The 20,431-nt window shown below is 41.8% G+C and overlaps 1 protein-coding gene across 1 annotated transcript in view; it reads left to right on the forward strand.

The window, feature by feature from the left end:
- Window positions 1-20,431, forward strand: part of Epg5 (ectopic P-granules 5 autophagy tethering factor) — a 99,563-nt gene that overhangs the window by 76,390 nt on the left and 2,742 nt on the right. Inside the window, exons 31-43 of the mRNA XM_055622529.1 lie at window positions 428-641; window positions 1,195-1,343; window positions 2,180-2,381; window positions 2,917-2,989; window positions 3,875-3,981; window positions 5,346-5,521; window positions 7,452-7,637; window positions 8,116-8,325; window positions 8,833-8,977; window positions 14,909-15,151; window positions 16,207-16,423; window positions 17,087-17,302; window positions 18,858-18,972. Coding sequence (XP_055478504.1) covers window positions 428-641; window positions 1,195-1,343; window positions 2,180-2,381; window positions 2,917-2,989; window positions 3,875-3,981; window positions 5,346-5,521; window positions 7,452-7,637; window positions 8,116-8,325; window positions 8,833-8,977; window positions 14,909-15,151; window positions 16,207-16,423; window positions 17,087-17,302; window positions 18,858-18,972 — 2,253 coding nt within the window. The remainder of the gene's footprint in view (window positions 1-427; window positions 642-1,194; window positions 1,344-2,179; window positions 2,382-2,916; window positions 2,990-3,874; window positions 3,982-5,345; window positions 5,522-7,451; window positions 7,638-8,115; window positions 8,326-8,832; window positions 8,978-14,908; window positions 15,152-16,206; window positions 16,424-17,086; window positions 17,303-18,857; window positions 18,973-20,431) is intronic.

Below are 20,431 nucleotides of genomic sequence, written 5' to 3' on the forward strand. Positions count from 1 at the left end.
ATGTACGGGTTTTTCAGAAGTAGAATGGAGTTGTAAATCAATAGTGAATGTTTAGTCAATTGTTTTTTTTTTTTTTTTTTTTTTTTTTGTTTGTTTTTGCAGTGCTAGGTGTCAAACCTAGCTAGGGCTGTGAACATGCACAGTGAATGCTCCACTTCTGAGCATGTCCTTACCCAATCCTAAGTAAGATTTTTATGTTTCAAGAGAAGGTTGTGGAGCTAATGACATTACCTCCGAGCTCAGAGAATGAGTAGAGGCATGCTGGTGTCACCATGCCCATTGGTTATATTCATGTACATTTTAGTTTCTGTGTTTGTAAACAAGTAATTGAAAGATTTCTTTGGTTTTTAATTTTGCACAGACCTCTCAGCTTCATCTAATTTTCCAATGTAAACAAAATGGCCTCTTGTTTCTGTTTCTTTTTTAGTTCGATGTTAAGCAATGGTTAGCTGCCACTAAACCCCCTCTGTCTGATCGCACCAGGCTTCTGGAGTCCATTCACCTGGCCCTTACTGCCTGGGGCCTTGAGCCAGATGAAGACATTCTGATGCCCTTTAACCTTTTCTGTAAGCACTGGACATACCTCCTACTTTATCAGTTCCCTGACCAGTACAGTGATGTCCTCCGGCTGCTGGTGCAAAGTGAGTGTCTTCATTTGTTATGATTGGTAAGATCTCAGTGAGTATTAGACAGCACATTTACCACTCCGTAGATGCCACTGAAAAATGTTAAAATGAGGCCAGAGAAATGGCTGAGCAGGTAAAGTGTGGGCCACCCAAACCTGATGAACCAGGGTTCAGTTCCTAGAAACCATGATGGAAGGAGGAAACCAACTCCCCCAAATTGTCCTGTAATCTCTGTATTGAGTGTTGTGTTATGTGTGTGTACCTGCACTCACACTTATCTCTCTCTCATGCACACTTGCACTCACACTAATATAATTTATCAATCAGATAGGAGGGTGGGGTCACTCCTACCCCCACCTTCCAGCTCCAATGGCTTCAGTGGAGCTCACCCCCAATGAAGTCACTTTTGTTTGAAGTCACTTTACTTTGGTCTCCTTCTACCACATATCTCTACAAATTTGGTTTGGATCATCATCATCATCATCACTTTGTAAAATACACATGTTTTTTGATTCAGGTTGAAAAGTGGTTTGGGGAAAACATAGACCTGCTGTTTCCCTTTCTCTAGGCTCTGCTGAACAGCTGCTGAGTCCTGAATGCTGGAAAGCCACTTTGAGAGCTCTGGGTTGTTATTCCCGGAGCAGCCAGGAGGGGGCAGCCTCTGTGGAGAGCTCTGTGCTTCGCAGTGCCTCAGATGTTCTCCTGTCTGACAAGCAGGTGTGTAGCTTTTGATCTCTGACAGCTTGTGCATTCTCTTCCATTTCCTGTGCTGTGCATTTCTAAACAATTGTAACACATTTAAAAGCTGGTGTTTTTTTTTTTTTTTGTTTTTTTTCTGGGTGTGTATGTGTATATGTGTGTGTGTATATATGTGTGTATTACATAAGAGCTACATGGTTTTCTTTAACTCCTGCTTCCTCTGTACCCTTTGTCTGGACTGCTTTTCTCTTATGCCCCCACATGTGGTTTCCTCCCCGTCTGACCAGAATGAAGCCAGCATTCCGCCTGTATAAACCTTCCCTCCCTAAGCTCATCTCATTCATCTCTGAGACCACTCAGCGGGTCTCCATGTAGGTCCAGCAGAGCCCTCCATTTTAATCTGTTTTACTTGTGGTGGCATCACATAAAGGAAGTCAGGAGTGGTAACACACACCTGCAGTTGTAAGTCAGGAGGCTTAAGCTTAGGCCCTTTGAGTTTGAGACCAGCTTGGCCTGTATATGAGACCTTATCACTAAAAACAGACAAAAACAGCCTCAAAAATAAGGAAAAAGGGAGAATTTGTTTGAAAGAAAGGTTCCACTGCTTTAGTTTTAAACCTACTAATTTTTCTGTCTCTTTGTAATTCTGTCAAAGTCTGTATTCCCATCCCAGTCTATCATAGCACTGTACTCTGAAAAGCTTGAAGGCCTGGCTCAGGGGAGGAGTGCTTTCCTTAGTTACTCCTGAGGTCCTCAGTTTCATCTCCAGCAACAGAAAAGAAGAAAAGGGAGTGGGGGAAAAATACACCAACATAGACTTTAGTGAGTGGTTTTTGCTTGGTTGTCTCTTGCAGGTAATGGAGACGATACAGTGGCTTTCTGACTTCTTTTATAAGCTTCGGTTATCCAAGTTGGACTTTAAAAGCTTTGGATTATTCTCAAAATGGAGCCCTTACATGGCTGATGTAAAGACGTTTTTGGAATATCTTGTGAAAAGGCTGATTGACTTAGAAATAGCCTCCTTGGCCCAGGACCCAAGTGCCAGCAGCAAAAAAGGTAGTATGCCTCCAGTGTGATGGGAGCAGGGGGCTGTGCCCTTCTGTTAGAGCAGCTTTGAAGTAGACATATTAAGAGAGTCTTCTCAAATGTCAAAGGGACAGATAGAAAAATGTAGTACTGGTGTGAGTCCATATACTCATCACAACTGTATTATTTCACAGTGAGTATTGGATGTTTGCTGTAGCTTGTCTATGCCTTTCTTTGGTGGAGCTGTGGTAAAAAGAGGTGTATTTCTGTCTCCAACTCCTTCCTGTCACTTACCTAGGTTACAGCAATGTTCTGACTCGGCAGCATTTGTCTTAGAAAATGTACATTGTAAAATTATCTGTGACATTGTGCTATAATAAAAATTCAACCTAATTCATTATAGCAAATAGAAATAAAGCATGCATAGTTGCGCTAAGCATACTACGTCTGTATCAGCAAAGGCTTGTACAGCAGTGAGGAGCAGATTTTGTATGCATTTAGTATAAAATGCAATCAACGGGCAGAATGAGAACCCTCCTTGTTTCTAACAGTTGTGCTTTTTCAGTGCTGCGATCCCTGCACTCACAGATCATCCAGCTTTTTAAGCCCTGGATCCTGGTTTTAGAGGACACCGAAAGGTACATAGTTTTTCATATACTCAGACATTTTTTTGAATTTGTTTAATTAAAGTTCTATTTGATAGTACAGGTCATGATTTCACAGCTTTAATTTTTAAAATTAAAAATTAAAGTGACATTTAAATTGATAAAATATAAGCGTCAAGGCATTTTGTTTATGTAATTATTCATCTGGGTGTTCAGTGATGTTATCTTGATATTAATAAAACTGAACCACTAATTTCCAGTTTTCCACGGTAAGGAACTTGAATGTGTTTTCATGCCTAATTTTTTTTTTTTTCATAAAGTAGCTCTAAAAATATTGGTCTCAGCATTTTCTGCTAACTCAGCTCTTTTGGGAATTAAGTTGTATATCAAGTTATCGGGTTGAGGATGAGCCCCTTAATCATGTAACTGCAGTTAGATTAAAGCATTGTATCATGAGCGTTTAGAATATGTGGCGATATAGAGTCATACAAATGCTATCAATTGATGGATTTTCTGTAAAAGTATACAAATAAATTAGATAAACCTAGTTTTGTAGAAATTACAACAGGACAGATGTCATGTTGTATAAAGCATCCTTAGAAACATCAATATCTTACTCAAATCTTCTAGCTGGTTCGTTAGTGCTAACGCTGGGCCACACCTCACATCGTCTTTGTATCAAAGTTCTTTTTGTTAACCAGGGGTGTGTTAGAGAAAGTTTGAAAGGCTCTGGACCTTTCCTTTTGCTAGTGGGGGTAGTCAGTGTCAGTTGGTGTTACGCTTGCTGTTTGCCTCCAGGAGCTTGTAGCTTTGAGTGTGCTTTGGGCTCTGACGCCAGAGGCTTCCCACTCCCCAGCAGACACTTACCTGAGCCCTGTGCACTTCCACTTCTGAGTGTGTGTTTCTTTTCCTCTAAAGTAGCCAACAGCGACATTACCCCTGGCTAGAGAGTGACACTGCAGAGGCCTCCAGCATTGTGCAGCTCTTCACTGACTGTGTCGCCTCATTGCATGAGAGTTTTAAAGGTAGGAAGGTATCATGGATACCTGCTTGTGCCTTTCCTTCAGCCTCTCAGTCACTCTTTCCTTGTGCTTTCCTCTTTTCTTTAACTGGAAGACAAAGAAGCTGGCAGGAGACAGGCCTCTGCTCCAGCTCTGACTCGAGCTTTGTGAGTCAGAAGGCATAACTATGCCTTCTGGTTAATATTGCCAACTACTAGTTCTACTCTAGAACTTCTTTGCTGGTTTCCATAATGACTGGACTGATTTGTACCCTAACTCAGTAATACATTTTTTTCTTCCTGTCGCTCTGTGGAGGTCTATGTTGAACACCTGCCTGTCATTCTCTACCTTACTTTCTGTTTGTGAGACAGGGTCTCTCACTGGACTTCTCCGTTTTGGTTAGCCCGGCTGGCTAGCAAGCTCTACAGAGCTGCCTGGACTGACTCTCCCACACTGGGGTCACAGGCACACGCTGCTCACACACATCTCTTATGTGGGTGTTGTGAAGCTCAGCTCTGGTCCTTCTGCTTGCACAGTGGCCCTTTATTCACTGAGCCATCTTCTCAGTGCCCCCATCTTTCTAATAAGAGGTATCTTACCAGCTGGAGAGATTGCTCAGTGTTTAAACACTGGTGATTATGCCATAGGACTTGGGTTCAATACCCAGCACTCCCATGATGGCTCACAACCATCTGTTGAGTCCAGTTCCAGGGGGTCCAACACCTCCGTACCTCTATGGCCACCGCACACACATGGTCTGTGGTCATAGACACATGTGCTGGCAGCACCTCCCTCCACATCAAATAAAAATAAATGAAAAGCAAGTGTGAAGCGATAGTTCATCATAACTTAATGTGTGAGCATGTGCGTGTGTGATTTATTTGGACGCTGAAGGACAACTTGTGGAATTTGGTTCTCTCCTTCTACCTGTGGCTTCCAGGAATCAAATTCTGGCTGTCAGGCTTGGCAGCGAGCGCTCTCAGATGGTGAGCCATCTCGCCTGCCCCCCTGGTTTATTTTGTGTTTCTGTAATATTTAGTGATGCTGAGTATGTCTTTTTATGTACTTGTTGATCATTTTTATGATTTTTTTTTTGAGAAGCCTTGCAATATTTTCTTTTGAGGCATTCTTTCAAAATACTAAGTGAAGAAAGACATGCTAAAGGAGTGAGATTGGGGTACACGAGAGGGCAGCAGGCTGTAGAGATGCATTTGGGTTAAAAGGCCATTTAGAACCTTTGAAGAAAAAAAGCTAACCAGTTTGAGAATCTTGGACTTTTAAGTTCTTGTTAGTGTTTTATGTTAACATTTCTTCCCCTACCCACCCCCCCCCCTTTTTTTTTTAAAGAAACCAAATGCCTTGAGCTGGGTTTTCTTTTGAAATTTTAGACAAGCTGTTGCCAGGTGATGAAGGAGCCTTGCGTTTGCACCTGCTGCATTACTGTGACGCATGCACAGCGCCCAAGATGCCAGAGTTCATTCTCTACGCTTTCCATAGTGCATACCAGAAGCTCCAGTGGAAGGACCTGCATCCTGACCAGAGGCTCATGGAGGCCTTCTTCAAGGTTCGGCCTTCAAGGCTTTCCAGTGTGTGCACATTGTGTGTCAGTTTCTGGGACATGTTATGGAAAACAGCAGCCTGTGGGAGACATGTAGCTGTGTTAATGGATGATTTGGAAACATCTGTTAAGCCAGTTTTGAGACCCAGAGAAAGACTTTGCCTCTAATATGTTGTTTATCCTCTAATTTTAGAAACGAAGTTGTGTGAGGTCTGGCTTACTGACTGTGTCTTGCTCAGTCCTGCTTTGTGTTTACTCTTCTAGGGTAATATTGTTAGAACTCCATACTTGTGAATGTTGTATGAAAGCAAAGTATGAGTTGGTAATCAAACTCTTAACTTGATTTCAGCGGTTATGTAACCGAATAGGTAGATAGTAAGAGATAAAATCATGTCACAACCGGTGACACATCATGATCACGGAAGGACCTAAAATAATATGAAGAAGGAGGGACCAAGAAATGTGCGTGTGACCCTTTGCAGTAGAAAGCCACAGTTTCAGGAGCCTCAGGGTGACTTTGGCAGCAGCCAGGAGTTGATGTACTCCTCGCTGATCTTGGCTTGGCTTTTTATGACCGTCTCAGTCCATTTGTTCATTAGTCATCAGTTTATTGGTGTTTTCTCCTAACTTAATGTCATATTTATTGTTATTGACTCATTTCAGTGCTTTAGTTGATACAGATCTATAGTTATTTATGATGATTACTAAGACACAACTCTTATTTACAATGACTGTAAAATGTACTGGAGCCTTCTGGTATTTTTTGTGAGCCCTACCCAGTCTTGTGCTTGACAGTACTGCCAAGCTCTTCTGCAGTTGAGCTCTAAGGAAGCTGATCGTTTTTAGCAGTTGAGGCACAGGTCCTGAGTAGATACTTAATCAACATTATGAACATATGAGAGAACCTTGGCTTCATGACCTGTAAGGCAGCGTTTTAACTGAGAGGGATGCCTTAGAAGACCATTTAAACTGTGCATAGTCTGTCAAGTAATGATGCAGGTTTTGTCTCTAGCAGTTTTGCTCTAACAATTAGGTAGTCTTGACCTGCCTAGAAGCTGAGAGTATTTTAAGTAGCAAGGCCAATGGCAAGACTAGAGAACAGATTATAAAGGGTGAATTGTCTTCTAAGAGGGAGCAGATGTAAGTTGCCACCAGATCTATTCTCATCGTTATTTTATAAGTAAGGTAGAGCTTTTAATATTAATCTTTAAAAAGAGTTTATAGCACTGTATTTATTAATATGAACAAATTAGAATTAATATAGGCTATAAAATAAGACTCTCAGATTATGTACTTTATAGTACACCCCCAAGAAAATATCAGGATGGAGTTTAAATGTTAGATTTTAAAGACCAATCATGTGGAGACATTGATAATACAGCATTTTGTTGGAAGTTCATACTAATATTATGTACCCCAGTGTGGTCATTCCCTTAGTGTCATTTTAGGGACATCTTTATGAACATCTGAAGGGAGCTTGCATACCCTGCTCCCAGCACATACCTGGGAAGTCATCAGCTCTTGAGTATGACAGCAGTGGTTCTGATGCGTCCTGAGGGTTGAAAACCACTGGCTAGTAGAGCTCAGCTTTTCTGCTGTTCTAGCTCACCTGAGGCCCCAGCACTTCAGCAGCTCCAGTGCCCTGGTAACCGGGAGTTTCTGTCCAGTTGGGGTCAGAGAAGGTCACGCTTCTGTTCAGAATTATTAAGAGTAGATATTGACATGCAAATAGGCAAGCTCAAGAGTATACATATACTAGACCTGGAAGGAAGTTATGACTGTGGAATTCAGTTTATGTAAGGGGAGATTATCAGTGAATATTTACAGTCTGGGAAAAAGTGGTCTTTTAAAAATAATATAAAATATGAAATGCTGACTTATTTCCATTTTCAAGATATATCAAACAACTAAAGATACTGGTTTTTCTTCACTTCAGGTGGAGCGTGGAAGCCCCAAGAGCTGCTTCTTGTTTTTGGGGTCTGTCCTTTGCAGAGTCAACTGGGTTAGTGTGCTGTCTGATGCTTGGAATCCTAGTCCCCTTCCCGAAACCCAGAGCATGGTTGTCTGCCTCCTTTTCATGATGATTTTACTGGCAAAGGAAGCTCAGCTAGTCGACGAGACAGTAAGTCCGGGGGTCTCAGATGAGCTTTGGCATCTTAGCACACCACTGTCTCCTAATGATGTGGTCAGATGTTTCCCTAACGTCTTGTCAGTCTGAGTAGACGCGAGACATACGAGCTGCACCTCCAGCTACATACTTGCTTTCCGGGATAGCCACAGTCTAGGTCTAAATAGCCAAGATATCTCCATTGAATTAAAATAATATATTTTACTTACTTCTGGTCAGTCTGCTGTGTTTTTCTTGAAGTCAGTGTCACTGTGAACCTGAATCCCTGAGTTCCTCTGAATTCTTGTAGATCTTAATGCACTTTTGCCATGACCTTGACTGTTGCTTTCCTTTGATGCTAACTTGAGTATGTACTTTCTTGTTTCCTTAACTTTTCTCTTCTTACTATAAGCTGTCTCACCGCCCCCCAGACTGTCTAGAGCCATCTATTTCTGGGGAAATGAAATTAGAACAACCTGTCTTGTGTTTATAGGACTCACCTTTACTGAGTCTCCTTGGACAGACGAGCTCTCTCTCGTGGCATCTTGTGGATCACGTGTCATATCAGAGTGTGCTGGGTTATTTCAGCAGTCATTATCCACCATCCATCATCCTTGCGAAGGACTGCTCCGCAGAACAGATAGTGAAGCTGTTAAAAGTGTCCGCAGGACTTTCTGTCCCTGCTGATGGCCAGAAGCATCTTGTAAGTTGATTTAAACGTTGGTGTTCCTGAGGGCCAATGACCATGATTCTCATGACTTCTTCAGCATGAAAGCTGGGGTGTGTGCCACCTGTGCTCATGGCTTCCTGGGTCCTGTGTTTGAGTTTTCTCATCTAATTGCAGTGACCCAGGTGGACCAGAGGTCAGAGGGGTTGAAGACAGCAGTGGGCCGACTTTAAAATCAGAGTCTTAGCAGGGAGGGTGAGGAGTGTAACCTGGAGGTTTGAGTTAGAGTAGACGTAAAAGTTTTGGGGTAAGGTTTGACAAGTAAATCACTGTTTAGTTAATGTCACTGTTAATGCAGTGGGGTCTACATTCTAGTCTCAGTGCTGTTGTTGTTTTGACAGCCACAGACACATGTTTTGAGCCATCCAGATGCAGTCTTCTGTGGCTTCTGGATCTGTTCAGTACTGTGCTGTGCTCTCCAAGAATGTTCAGCTGACATTTTTCACTAAGGTTCATTTGACTGATCCTTCTCTCTCTTGTCAGGACATAGTTCCAAAATGCCGTGCTTTCACACATCAGGTGGTTCAGTTTCTCAGTGCCTTGGAACAGAATGGAAAAATCACCCTCCCGGTCCTAGAACAGGAAATATCTAAGCTCTTAGATGACATCATTGTTTTTAACCCACCTGGTAAGTGACCACTGAAGCCAAATACTCATTTGGGCAGTGATTCCCTCTCTGTGTTAGGCTTTGTGAGCTGAGGAAGATGTCAAGACCATTCATTACCAATCCAGACAGTCAGTGTTCTGGACAGAGGACCAGCTGGGGGCAGGCAACAAGGTTAAAATTTGGGGAGAAGTTGATCCTGGCAGATGTGGGTGTGAAGTGACCTGGGTTGAGGGTCATGCTGGATAAGCACATTAAGTGATAAGGTAACAGGAGACAGCCTGGAGGAAGCAGTGTTTACAGGGGCCATCTCTGAAGTAGAAGTTCAGAATCATCTGCTGGCTTGTTTAGAAGTTTTATTTGGAGAGCTTTGTTGCTAGCAAGTCAGTGGAGTAAACATCCTGCCAATTGCTTCTCCTGCTGAAAACAACCAAGAATGCTCAAGAAAATAAAAAAAAAAAAACAAAATTTATAATCTTGCAATGATTATCACTCTCAAGGGTTTTTGTTTTGTTTTTAAGTTCTTATTTGTCAATTTTTTCCAGTAACATCAGGTTAGGGTCCATTTTGCCCTGTAAATAATGAATTTGCTTCAATGGGCAGGACTTCCAAAGCTCTTACCATTCTCATGGATATAAATACCAAGTCCTGTCATGAGAAGTAAGCAAGCCTCGGTTCTAGTCTATTTCAAAAATTTTTAACCTTATTCAAGATAGTTAAAAATAACTAGCGAAAATCATGCTTATTTACTTGCTGATACATATTTTCTGTCTCTCTAAATTGTAAAGTGAATTTGTTCATTTTCTTGTGTGCCATTCTCTTTTCACCTCTCTTCTTTTTAAAAGACCCATCGATAGTACCAATATGTGTACTTATTTGAAAACTGAAGAGACAAAACAGCTGTCATCAGGGCCCTTTAAAGGGGCTTTTCCTTACCTTTATGGTTAATTATAAGTAGTTTTTATTCTGTGTAAATTGCTGTAGAACATAGAGCATGTTGCCAGTGATGATGGAGGTGGAACTACTGTGTACCAAATGACTGACGTCTAGGAATTACGTGTTTGTTTTCTCTATGTGCAAAACTTGGAGAATACAGACTGTGTTCTGATAAGTAAGATATTTTTTACACCATCTTGACATATATGTATGAATTATTATTTTAATTTTTTATTAAAATTTTTATAGAATATGTTTTGATGTATATTTTGCCCTTCTTTCTAATTCTTCCCAGATCCTCCCCACCTCCCCACTCACCCACCTTCCTGTTCTTTCTTTCAAAATGAAAAACAAAACAAAACCCTCTAAACCAAAAATCAAAAGAAGTAAACCAGTAAACAGATAATGCCTAAACAAAGCAAAATGAAACAAAAAGCCTACAAAAGAGAAAAAAAAACAAACAAACAAACCATGAAGTTCATTTTGGCTGGGCAACTATTTCTGGACATGAGGCCTGCCCCGGAGCGTGGTTGCAATCTCGGGACACGCCATTGGAGGAAATTGATTTTCCCATTGCCAGCAGTTGCAAATAGCTTGTTGGTTAGGGATGGGGCCCCTGTGTCTGCTCCTTCTCAGTTGTGGGACCTCATCTGGCCTGAACCTGTTCAGGCTGTAGTTGTGCTGTCATAGTAGTTTTGAGATCATATTTCCATCCGTCTGTTGTGTCTGTATGACACTGTTTCCTTGGAGTCATCCACCATCTTTGGCTCTTACAATCTTTCCACCTCTTTTGCATAGTTCCCCAAGCTTTGAGGTGAGGGTTTGATGAAGAACTCCACTTAGGACTGAGTGCTCCAAAGTCATTCACTCTCTGCACATTGTCCAGATGTGGGTCTCCGTGTTAATCACTGCAAGAAGAAGCTTTTCTGATGAGTTTTGAGCCATACACTGTTCCATGGGTATATCAGTATGTCATTGCAAGTCGTTTTATTGCTATGCTACTTGAGCAGAATAATAGTAGTAGGCCTGAGATCTATCTAGTTTCAGATTCTTGGCCACTTTAGCAGTGGCTGGTATGAGTCCCATGCGTGGGCCTTAAATCCAAAAAAGAAAAATATGGTTGGTTGTTCCTACAACATTTGTGTCATGATTACACCCATAAATCGTGCAGGTAGGCGATTGTTGTAGGTCACAGGGTCCGTAGCTGGCTTGGTGGTTTACTGTTCTCCCCCAGTAGCTCAGAGCGCCTTCCTGCACTATGAACACTAGTCAGCAGGCGTGAAGTATCCAGTTGGTGCCAGATCAGCTGCTCTGTGCTCAATGACACAAGTTAAGTGTTGTCCTTGTAATAGGGCCTTGCTGTCAGGTTGTGGAGAACAACTAATAACCCTGGCAATATTCTGTGACATTTGGGGGTTTCCATGGGACTTTTATGGCCAAGACCTGAAGGTGTAACTCATTCCAGGCACTGAACGTTTTACTTGGGGCATTGTCTTTCCTATTATTTGGTGACTCCATTTAGATTTTTCATGTATGTATATATCTTAGGAAGCTTCTAGAGTTCCCACATCTTTTAAAAAATATTTTATGCATATGAATACTTTATCTGTACATACAGCTGTACACCAGAAGAGGGTATCAAATCCCAGCATTGATGGTTATGAACCACCATGTGGTTGCTGGGAATTGAACTCAGACCTTTGGAAGAACTGACAGTGCTCCTATCCTCTGAGCCATTTCTCTCATCCCCCATATATTTTTTTCATAAATCTTTTAGTGTTAGTTATCTCTGCTCTCACATCCCTCTCCTTAGTTAATCCTTCTAACGTAATTCTCTGTTTATCCCTCCATAACATTATATTCTAGTTTCCCTTCCTTGGGAGATCACATTCTCTCTCCTGGCCTCTTAGATGGTATCTAACCTCTGTGGTTATTCAGATTATAGAATATTTACTGAAAGTTTAAAAGCTAACACACACGTATTAGAGAAAACATGCAGCATTTGCCTTTAGGGGTCTGGGTTATCTTACTCAGGATGATTATTTCTAGCTTAAATCTTGCATTATTTCATTGAATAATATTATTCAATTACTCAGTGACTACTATTTCATTGTGAAAATGTACCACATTTTCATTATTCATTCATCAGTTGATAAACACCTAGCCTATTTCAAATTTCTCACGATTACAAATAAAGCAGAAATGAACACAAGCAGGTGTCTTTTCAGTAAGGCATAGAGACTTTGGGTGTATACCTAAAAGTATTACAGCTGGATATTGAGGTAGATAGTTCCCATCTTCCTGAGGAACCTCCACACTGATTTCCGTAGTGACCATACCACTTTATGCTTGCACCAGCAATGATGAATAAGTGTTTGCCTTTCTTCACATCCTTGCCAGCGTGTCTGGCCTCCTTGGTTTTATTTATTATCTTGGCCATTCTGATTGGGGTAGGATGAAGTCTCAGTAGTTTAATTTGTATTTTTTGATTAAATGTTTAACATTTAACATTTAACATAACATTAATTTAACATTTAACATTTCTTAGCTGTTTGTGTTTCATCTTTTGAGGACTCTCTGCATAGTCTGTACCCAATTTTTAAGTTGGGTTGTTTTCTTGATGGTCAGTTTTTTTAGTTCTTACTAACCCTCTATCAAATGTGTAGAACATCTTCTGGCTTTAGAGTCCCCATTGAAAAGTCAGGTGTTTTCTAATTTTTCCCCCCTTAATATGAGATTTGATCTTTTTCCCCCTGCAGCTTTTAATGTGCTTTTAAAATTCTGTACATTTTAGTGTTTTGATTATGCTGTGTCATGAACATTTCTTATCTGGTTTCACTTGGTGTTTTATATGCTTCCTGTACCTTGATAGGCAAATTTTGCTCTGTAATTTTGATAGCAATGTTTTCTGTGCCTTTTACCTGAGTTTTTTCTTCTTCCTCTATACATATGATTCGTAGGTTTGTTATTTCAGAGAGGCCTGATTCCTGGACTTTTGTGCCTGGCTTTATTTTTTATTTCACATTTTAACATTCTCTTTGACTGAGCTTTCCATTTCTTCAACCTTTTCTTCAAGAGCTGAAATTCTGACTTCCATGTTTTTAACCTGTTTGTGAAGCTTACCTCCAAGTTTTTTTTTTAACAAATTCTTTTCTTTTTTTTAAAGACTTATTTATTTATTTATTTATTTATTCATTCATTCATTCATTCATTTATTTATTTATTTATTTATTTTTTATGTATACAATGTTCTGTCTGTATTGTATACTCTCATGCCAGAAGAGGGCACCAGATCTCATTACAGATGGTTATCGAAATACCCAGATCACAAGTCCCCAAACTACCAACAGGCTTTGGGTCCAATGAAAAATACACGAGGGTCTTTTATTACAAACTCGAGCTGGGTGGCTGCCCTTTACAGAGACAAAGGGGCAAGCGACCCCCAACTCTGGGAGAACAAGGTTTTAAAAGGGACAAAATGCAAGCAGGGAAGTGCAAGTTTTGGCGTTACAGGATTGGGTGAGAGGCTCTCTAGGGGAGCTGACCCTTAAAATGATTGGTTTGTTTTTAGGCGCCAAGACTGCAAATGGTCAGGCCCAGCTACCTGGGGGACATCTGGCCCCCAGTACTGCCCTGTTATATGCAGGTTAGGCTGTAGCAAGGGGAAGGGGAGTTAGCACATTCCATGGGCTTTCTTAGGAGCTATGTGACCCCAGTCACACTCTTAGGTTTGTCTGGGTGGGGGACTGCTGCTGGACCTCTGCTCTGAAAGGACTGTGAGCTGGTGATTTTGCCCCAGTCCGAGGAACCTCTCAGTTATGAGCCACCATGTGGTTGCTGGGAACTTAACTCAGGACCTCTAGAAGAGCAGCCAGTGTTCTTAATCTCTGAGCCATCTCTCCAGCCCTCTACCTCCAAGTATTTTGTTTGACATCCTGAGTTTTTAATTTTTAGTTTTTTTGTGTTTTTTTTAATTAATGATTCTATTTCTTTGCTAAATTCTATCATGTCTTGAATTATATTAATTATTTCATTCAGCTTTTTATATTTTCAGTTTTCAGTAAGGAATTTATTCATATCCTTTTAAAGGCCTTGAACATATTCATTATGACTATTTTGAAGTTCTTGTACTATGCTTCAGCTAAATTGCTTTTCTCAGGGCCTGTTGCAGTAGGGTTGTTGGCTTCTGGAGGATAAATATTATCTGGGTTCTTCATATTTGTAGTTTGTGCTGGGATCTAGACATCTAAGGTTAAGATGCTTGAAATGTCTCCATGTAGATATCTGGTCTTCTTGTTGTTGGGTAGGTGTTCCTTTCTTTGGTCACCATTGCCCACTCTGGATCTCAGCCAAGTATGGTGACTGTGGAGTCCCTGGTAGAGAGTATTCCTGTGGCTCAATGGGTATCATCAAAGGATGGAGACAGGCTAGAAAAGAAGGCTAAAGGAGGGCAGTGGGAAAGAAGGTAGAAGGGCCAGGGTCTGCACCAAGAGGTAGGATCCCCAGGAAATGGAGGCAAGGTGGGAGGAGGGGATTCCTGCTAACAGGCTGCAGTAGGACTAAGTAAGTCTAGAGAAACAGGAATGGAGGACAGGTAGGGTAGTAAAGACAGCTTAACTGAGTCACCAGCTACTGTTGCCACTGGGGTCCCTTATGGTGAGAATGATTCTGTGGGTTGGCCAGTGTCACACCCTACCTACAAAACCCAAGGGTTGTCAGACCCTTCCCTGAGGGCCCCTGCAGTCAGACAGTGGGAGTGTGAAGACCCTGGACAGTAGCTGGTGCGGTGGCGCACACCTTTAACCCCAGCCCTCAGGGAGGCAGAAACAGGTGGATCGCAGTGAGTTCCAGGCCAGCCTGGTCTACAAAGCGAGCCCAGGACAGCCAAGGCTACAGGGAGAAACCCTGTTTCAAAACAAAACAAAACAAAACAAAAACAAACAAGCAAACTGTTGTTCTCATGACCAGTTCGCTGTCCCTGTGCCAGAGGTCTGAGTATGTGCCTATCTTTGCCTTTAGACATGGACAGCCAGAGCCGCCATCTGGCCCTCAGCAGCCTCTTTATGGAAGTCCTAATGATGATGAACAACGCAACGGTTCCAACAGCAGAATTCCTTGGTGTCGGTATTCGGACCTGGATTGGCCAAAAAGTACACGGGTTGGTAGTGCTGCCCCTTTTAACAGCAGCCTGCCAAAGCCTTGCGTCAGTCCGCCACATGGCAGAGACTACAGAAGCCTGTATCACTGCCTACTTCAAGGAAAGTAAGAGGACATTGTCTTTTTCTTATTACATTGGTCTTTTTCAGGAAAGTTAAAGCCTGTCACTAGGGATAGCTTTCCACTCTTCCCTAAGGCATTATATTGTTCTGATTCTTTCTGTGAGGAATTTCTCACAAAACACACACACACACACACACACACACACACACAAATACACAGACTATACATACACACATGACACAGACACATGCATATATATATATAGTCATACAAATACACACAGCCAAACACACACCACATACATGCACAGACATACACATACACGTACAAACACATACACACACATACACAACAGAAATAGATTTATAAGAGCTAGTCAACACCAGAACATGTGGCCCATGTCTCTTGGGTTCAATCGTATGTTTCAAGAAAGAAAAATGACATTGCTTTAGATTATTAGACCAAACATGTTATAACAACAAAGTCAGTTTTAAGTCAGTTTTCAAAACCAAAGCTGTAAACCAGATTCATAAAATAATGAGGGTGTTTTGGTGAAAGGAGTTTTCATAGAGATCCTTTTATTTCTTCTTGCCATGGTTTTAATTAAGATTTATCTATTTTTATTTTCTGTGTATGAGTGTTTTGCCTGCATGTCTTTATGTATAGCATATCCGTCCCTGGCACCATATAGCCAGAAGAGGGCACTGGATTGCTTGGAGCTGGAATTACAGATAATTGTGAGCTGTCCTGTATGACTTGAGAATGAACCCAGGTCCTCTGGAAGAACAGCCAGTGCTCCTAACTGCTTGAGCCGTCTTGCCAGCCTTCCTGTCATATGTTTAAACCTATCATAAAAGGATCACTTTTTTGTGTCCTTCATCCTTTTATTTGTTCTTATTTCCTACCTCTAGACTCTGGAGACAGTGATTAAGAACAGCTCAGAATAGCCCTTCTCAGCTTTGAAATTCAGATATGAAATATTGCTATAGTCATCAAGAAAGGATGAATACCAGCCTGAGGTGAAAGTGAACACAGTCATTAGGATTCTCATGGACATGAGTATATGTTGACATTTCCTCTTGCTGTTCTTTTCTTAGGCTCCCTCAATCAAAATTTAGGATGGGGCCCCATTCTGGTGTCCCTTCAGGTTCCCGAGCTCACCATGCAAGAGTTTCTGCAGGAATGTTTAGTCCTGGGCAGTTGCTTGACTCTCTATGTCTACCTGCTTCAGTGTTTAAACAGTGAACAGACTGTGAGGAACGAGATGAAAGTGCTTCTCATCCTAAGCAAGTGGCTGGAACAGGTGTACCCCAGGTATGCTTGCCCGCTGGCTGCTTGCAGACTTATGTGAGCTTTACTCAGGGTGTCCAGTTTAGGTAAGCATATCTTCAAGAGCCTAGGACCCAGTGATGTGGAAAAGTCAAACAGGCCTTTCAGGGGCAGTAACATATGCTTGGCAAAGACTCTTAGTTTGTGAGCTGATTTTCTGAGCAGTTTTTATTTTTATCTTCTAACACAAGTATTTTGAGAGCCCAGCTTCAGCTGGATCGAGTGACAGAGAACACCCAGTCCAGCATGTGGCATGTTCAGTAAATGGTAGATCTTACAGCCCTATTTTTTATTAACATTTTGCTAATTCATTAGCCTTAGTTTGATTTTTTCAAATTTTAATTTCTTAAATTTTGTTTTCACTTAGTGTGTCTGTGTGTAATGTGAGTACTTGTGGGTTCATGTGTATCATGGTGTGTCTGTGTAGAGGTAGAACAACTTTTGTCAGTTCTCTGCTTCCACCGTGTGGGTGCTGGGGGTCAAACTCAGCTTGTCAAGCAAAAGCACCTCTACCCACTGAGCCATCCTGCTGGCCATGGTGTATGATTTAAAGTAATAAATGTCTCCCTTCCTTAAAACTCAAATGTGAGTTTCTATTAAGTGAGAGGGAAAATACTCATATTTTGTTTGCTCCGGCTCCCTCCCCAGTTCTGCACAGGAAGAGGCAAAGCTGTTTTTGTGGTGGCATCAAATCCTGCAGTTGTCTCTGATTCAGCTGGAACAGAACGACTCAGTCCTGACAGAGTCAGTCATCCGGATCCTGCTCATGCTGCAGAGCAGGCAGAGCCTTGTGGCCGAAGAGAGGCTCAGCTCCGGGATTCTGGGGGCCATTGGGTTGGGCCGGAAATCACCTTTGTCCAACAGGTGAGGAAGAGCCTACTCAGACAGTTGCCACTGATGGAAGGTGCTGTGGGAGTAGGAACAAAGATCAGGGACTGTTACTTCTTCATATTCTAATTTATTTTTTCTTGATTTAATACAGCTTTGTTTCAAAGGTCGTACCACACCTCTTCTTATGTTTTGACTCTGCAACTTGACTGTACTGCTCATTTCATTTTGGTGTTGAACCAGGGATGATGAATTAAAATACCTTGGTTCATTGTTTCATTGTGGTCACTTGGTCCCCTTTCTGTGAGTTTAGGGGATCACAGCCTGTGAGGGACTTAGTGTAGAACTGTAACGTCATCGTAGTGAAAGTGTGAGAAACAAGTCTGGGTTTTGTGACTTAAAAATCCAAGGCTTGGAAGAATCCATGGTCTACCGTTCTGTCTCAGGTGCTTTCTTTGTTACGGTTTCTTTCTTTCCTCTCCTTCTTTCTCTTTCCCCCTCCATTACTTCCCTTCCTTCCTCATGCTCAGCAATCCTTTTTCTAATCTATAGGACCAACTACATCATGGCTTTTTTTTTTTTTTCCAAATCCTCATCATTATTGAAAAGAGGCCTCAAATTGTGTTGTCATGCATTAGTTTTACTTAAATTTGTCCAAATGTCTTGTTTTGAATCAAGTGCTTTTCTTTTTTAATTATGGTAAAATATATCTAACCTAATTTACTTATAATAACCGTCTTACTGTGTATAATTCGGTGATATTTACAATGTTATTGTAGCCATTTCTAGCTCTAGAATATTTCATTACCCGCAAGTCAGCCCCACGTTCACAAGTCACTTCCATTTCCTTCTTCCCTTAATCCCTGACAACCATTGATTGACTTCATATTTAAATCCTTCTTAGGACATTTATAGAAATGGACTGTATGATATGTGGCCTCCAGGCTGGAAATGGTTTCCAGAGTTCATCTGTGTTGTAGCATGTGTCAGTGGCTCATTTTTATTTATTTGTTTTTACGGTGCTGAGGATTGAACTCATGCATGTATGTTCTACAACAGAGCCCTTCCCTTTCTGTGTCTGTGTGGTACACACATGAGGGCAGATCTTTCACATTTCATTTATCCATTCAGAAGTTGATGGGCATTGGGTTGCTTCCGTCCTTGTTGCTGCTGGAGCTAATTTTGCTATGAATATTCATGCATACATTTTCACTTCTGTCTGTCTTCAGTTCTTGGGTACATTCCCACGAGTGGACTTGCTGGGTAGCATGGCAACTGTTTTACCTATTAAGGTGGTGCATATTGTTTTCCGTAGCACTGCCCCCACAGGGTTTACGTAACCACCAACAGTATTCGGCTGTCCCAGCCGTTCCATGTCCTTAGCAACACTTTTATCCTAGAATCTGAACGGGCACACACTGTTTGGAGAACTATGGAAGGAAAGATTAAAGTAGTGTTTTGCTGAAGAGGTTAACTACAGGAAGGATCTGGAAGTAGAGTTATATTGTTTTCTTTTAAAGTAGGAAATTGGGGTTGTATTTTAAAATGTTCACTTTAGTCTCTCACTTCTAACCTCTTGTTAACACCCTAGGTTCCGAGTGGCTGCCCGAAGCATGGCTGCCTTCCTGTTAGTTCAGGTGCCTGCAGAAGACCAGATTCGTCTGAAGCCTAGCTCTGAATTACACCTGACCCCAAAAGCTCAGCAGGTCAGTAACAGCAGCCTTATGGCTGGATGTTTCCTGGTAAACCTCCTCAGAAGGGAGGTGGCAGCTCTAACCCATACCCTTCAGGCCTGAGGTTCTGCAGTAGCATGGGCCTAACGCCCTTACTGTGCTCATCTCAGGTCTTAAACTGATTTTCTAAACACAAGCCTAGAGCTTGGTACTGGAGAATGTGATAAGTGTGCTTCCTGATGCCAGGACTGGCTCTGCACAGAAGAGGGCTCGCTTTACAGGGAGGACAGTTGGATGAGTTTTCTCGAGAAACAACAGCACTAGTTCCTGTTTCATGGGACTGAAGAGTGATCCCTGCAGTCTGGTGCTTGGGTATATACTGGACACATGGATGGCTGTAGGTCCTTGGTCTGGTTTCTGTAACTTGTTTTAGCCTTACCAGGTGGCTGACTAGTAAAGAGCCACCCTAAAACAGTGAAATGGTGTTTGCTATCCTAAGTGCCTGCTTACGCTGCGCCCTTCTAACACTAGTGTGTTAACATTTTTACTCATTTCATTCATAACAACCCTGCAGCAGACAGTGCTGACTATTCTGATCTTGTAGATGAGGAAACATTGAGAGAGAGAGAAGCGAGGCAATTTGTCCCAGTTCAGACAGTAGTAGGTATTAGGGCTAGGGTTCATACCTCTGGTCTGCCTCCAGGCTGCTCTCCAATTTCTACTCTGCAGGATCCCTGATGGGGTGAGTGCTTGGGGCGTGTGAGGATCAGAAGCTGTGTGTAGTGGTGTACACTTTTGATCCCAGCACTCTGGAGGCAGAGGCAGGATGATTTTTGTGAGTTCAGGACTAGCATGGTGGCAATAGGGAGTTCCAGGACAGCCAGGGCTACACAGAGAGACCTTGTTTCAGACAACAAACCAGCAGAATGAGGGTCAGTTAGTGCAGGTTCTTCATGGGGATCAGGATCTCATGACGTAAGACCTCTGGTACTTGTCAGTCACTGTTGGAGTCCCTGATGTCTTAATAAAGCCTCACAGATGGGCAGGGGAGCCCAGTGTGGGCAGCTGGGGAGTCAGTGAGATTAATTTTTGGTGCATTTGAGGAGACCTCAACTGTCCTGTGGCCCTAGGACCTGGAACATCAGGATTCTGCTGTTGTGGCCACAGGTCATGTGGGCCCTTCTGTTAGGCGTGATATGCTGCTTCTTGACGTGTCTTGCATACTGTCAGGGTTTTCAGATTTCAAATGACTAATCTTGGGGAAACTCTTACAGTAGATCATTTAGGGGCTAATTTTATAAAAAACAGAAATATCTTATTTCTAAAAATTTCAGCCCTAAGTTCTACTTATGGCTGGCATGATAATTTATTTCTAAGATTCTAGTTTATTTACTATACTAAAGAAAATCTCCCTCTTTGTGTTCTGGGCCAAGCGTGTATGTCCATATATATATATATATATATATATATATATATATATATATGGACATAT

The sequence above is a fragment of the Psammomys obesus genome, unplaced genomic scaffold, assembly GCF_907164565.1.
Source record: "Psammomys obesus unplaced genomic scaffold, mPsaObe1.curated_primary_1811, whole genome shotgun sequence".
NCBI lineage: Eukaryota > Metazoa > Chordata > Mammalia > Rodentia > Muridae > Psammomys > Psammomys obesus.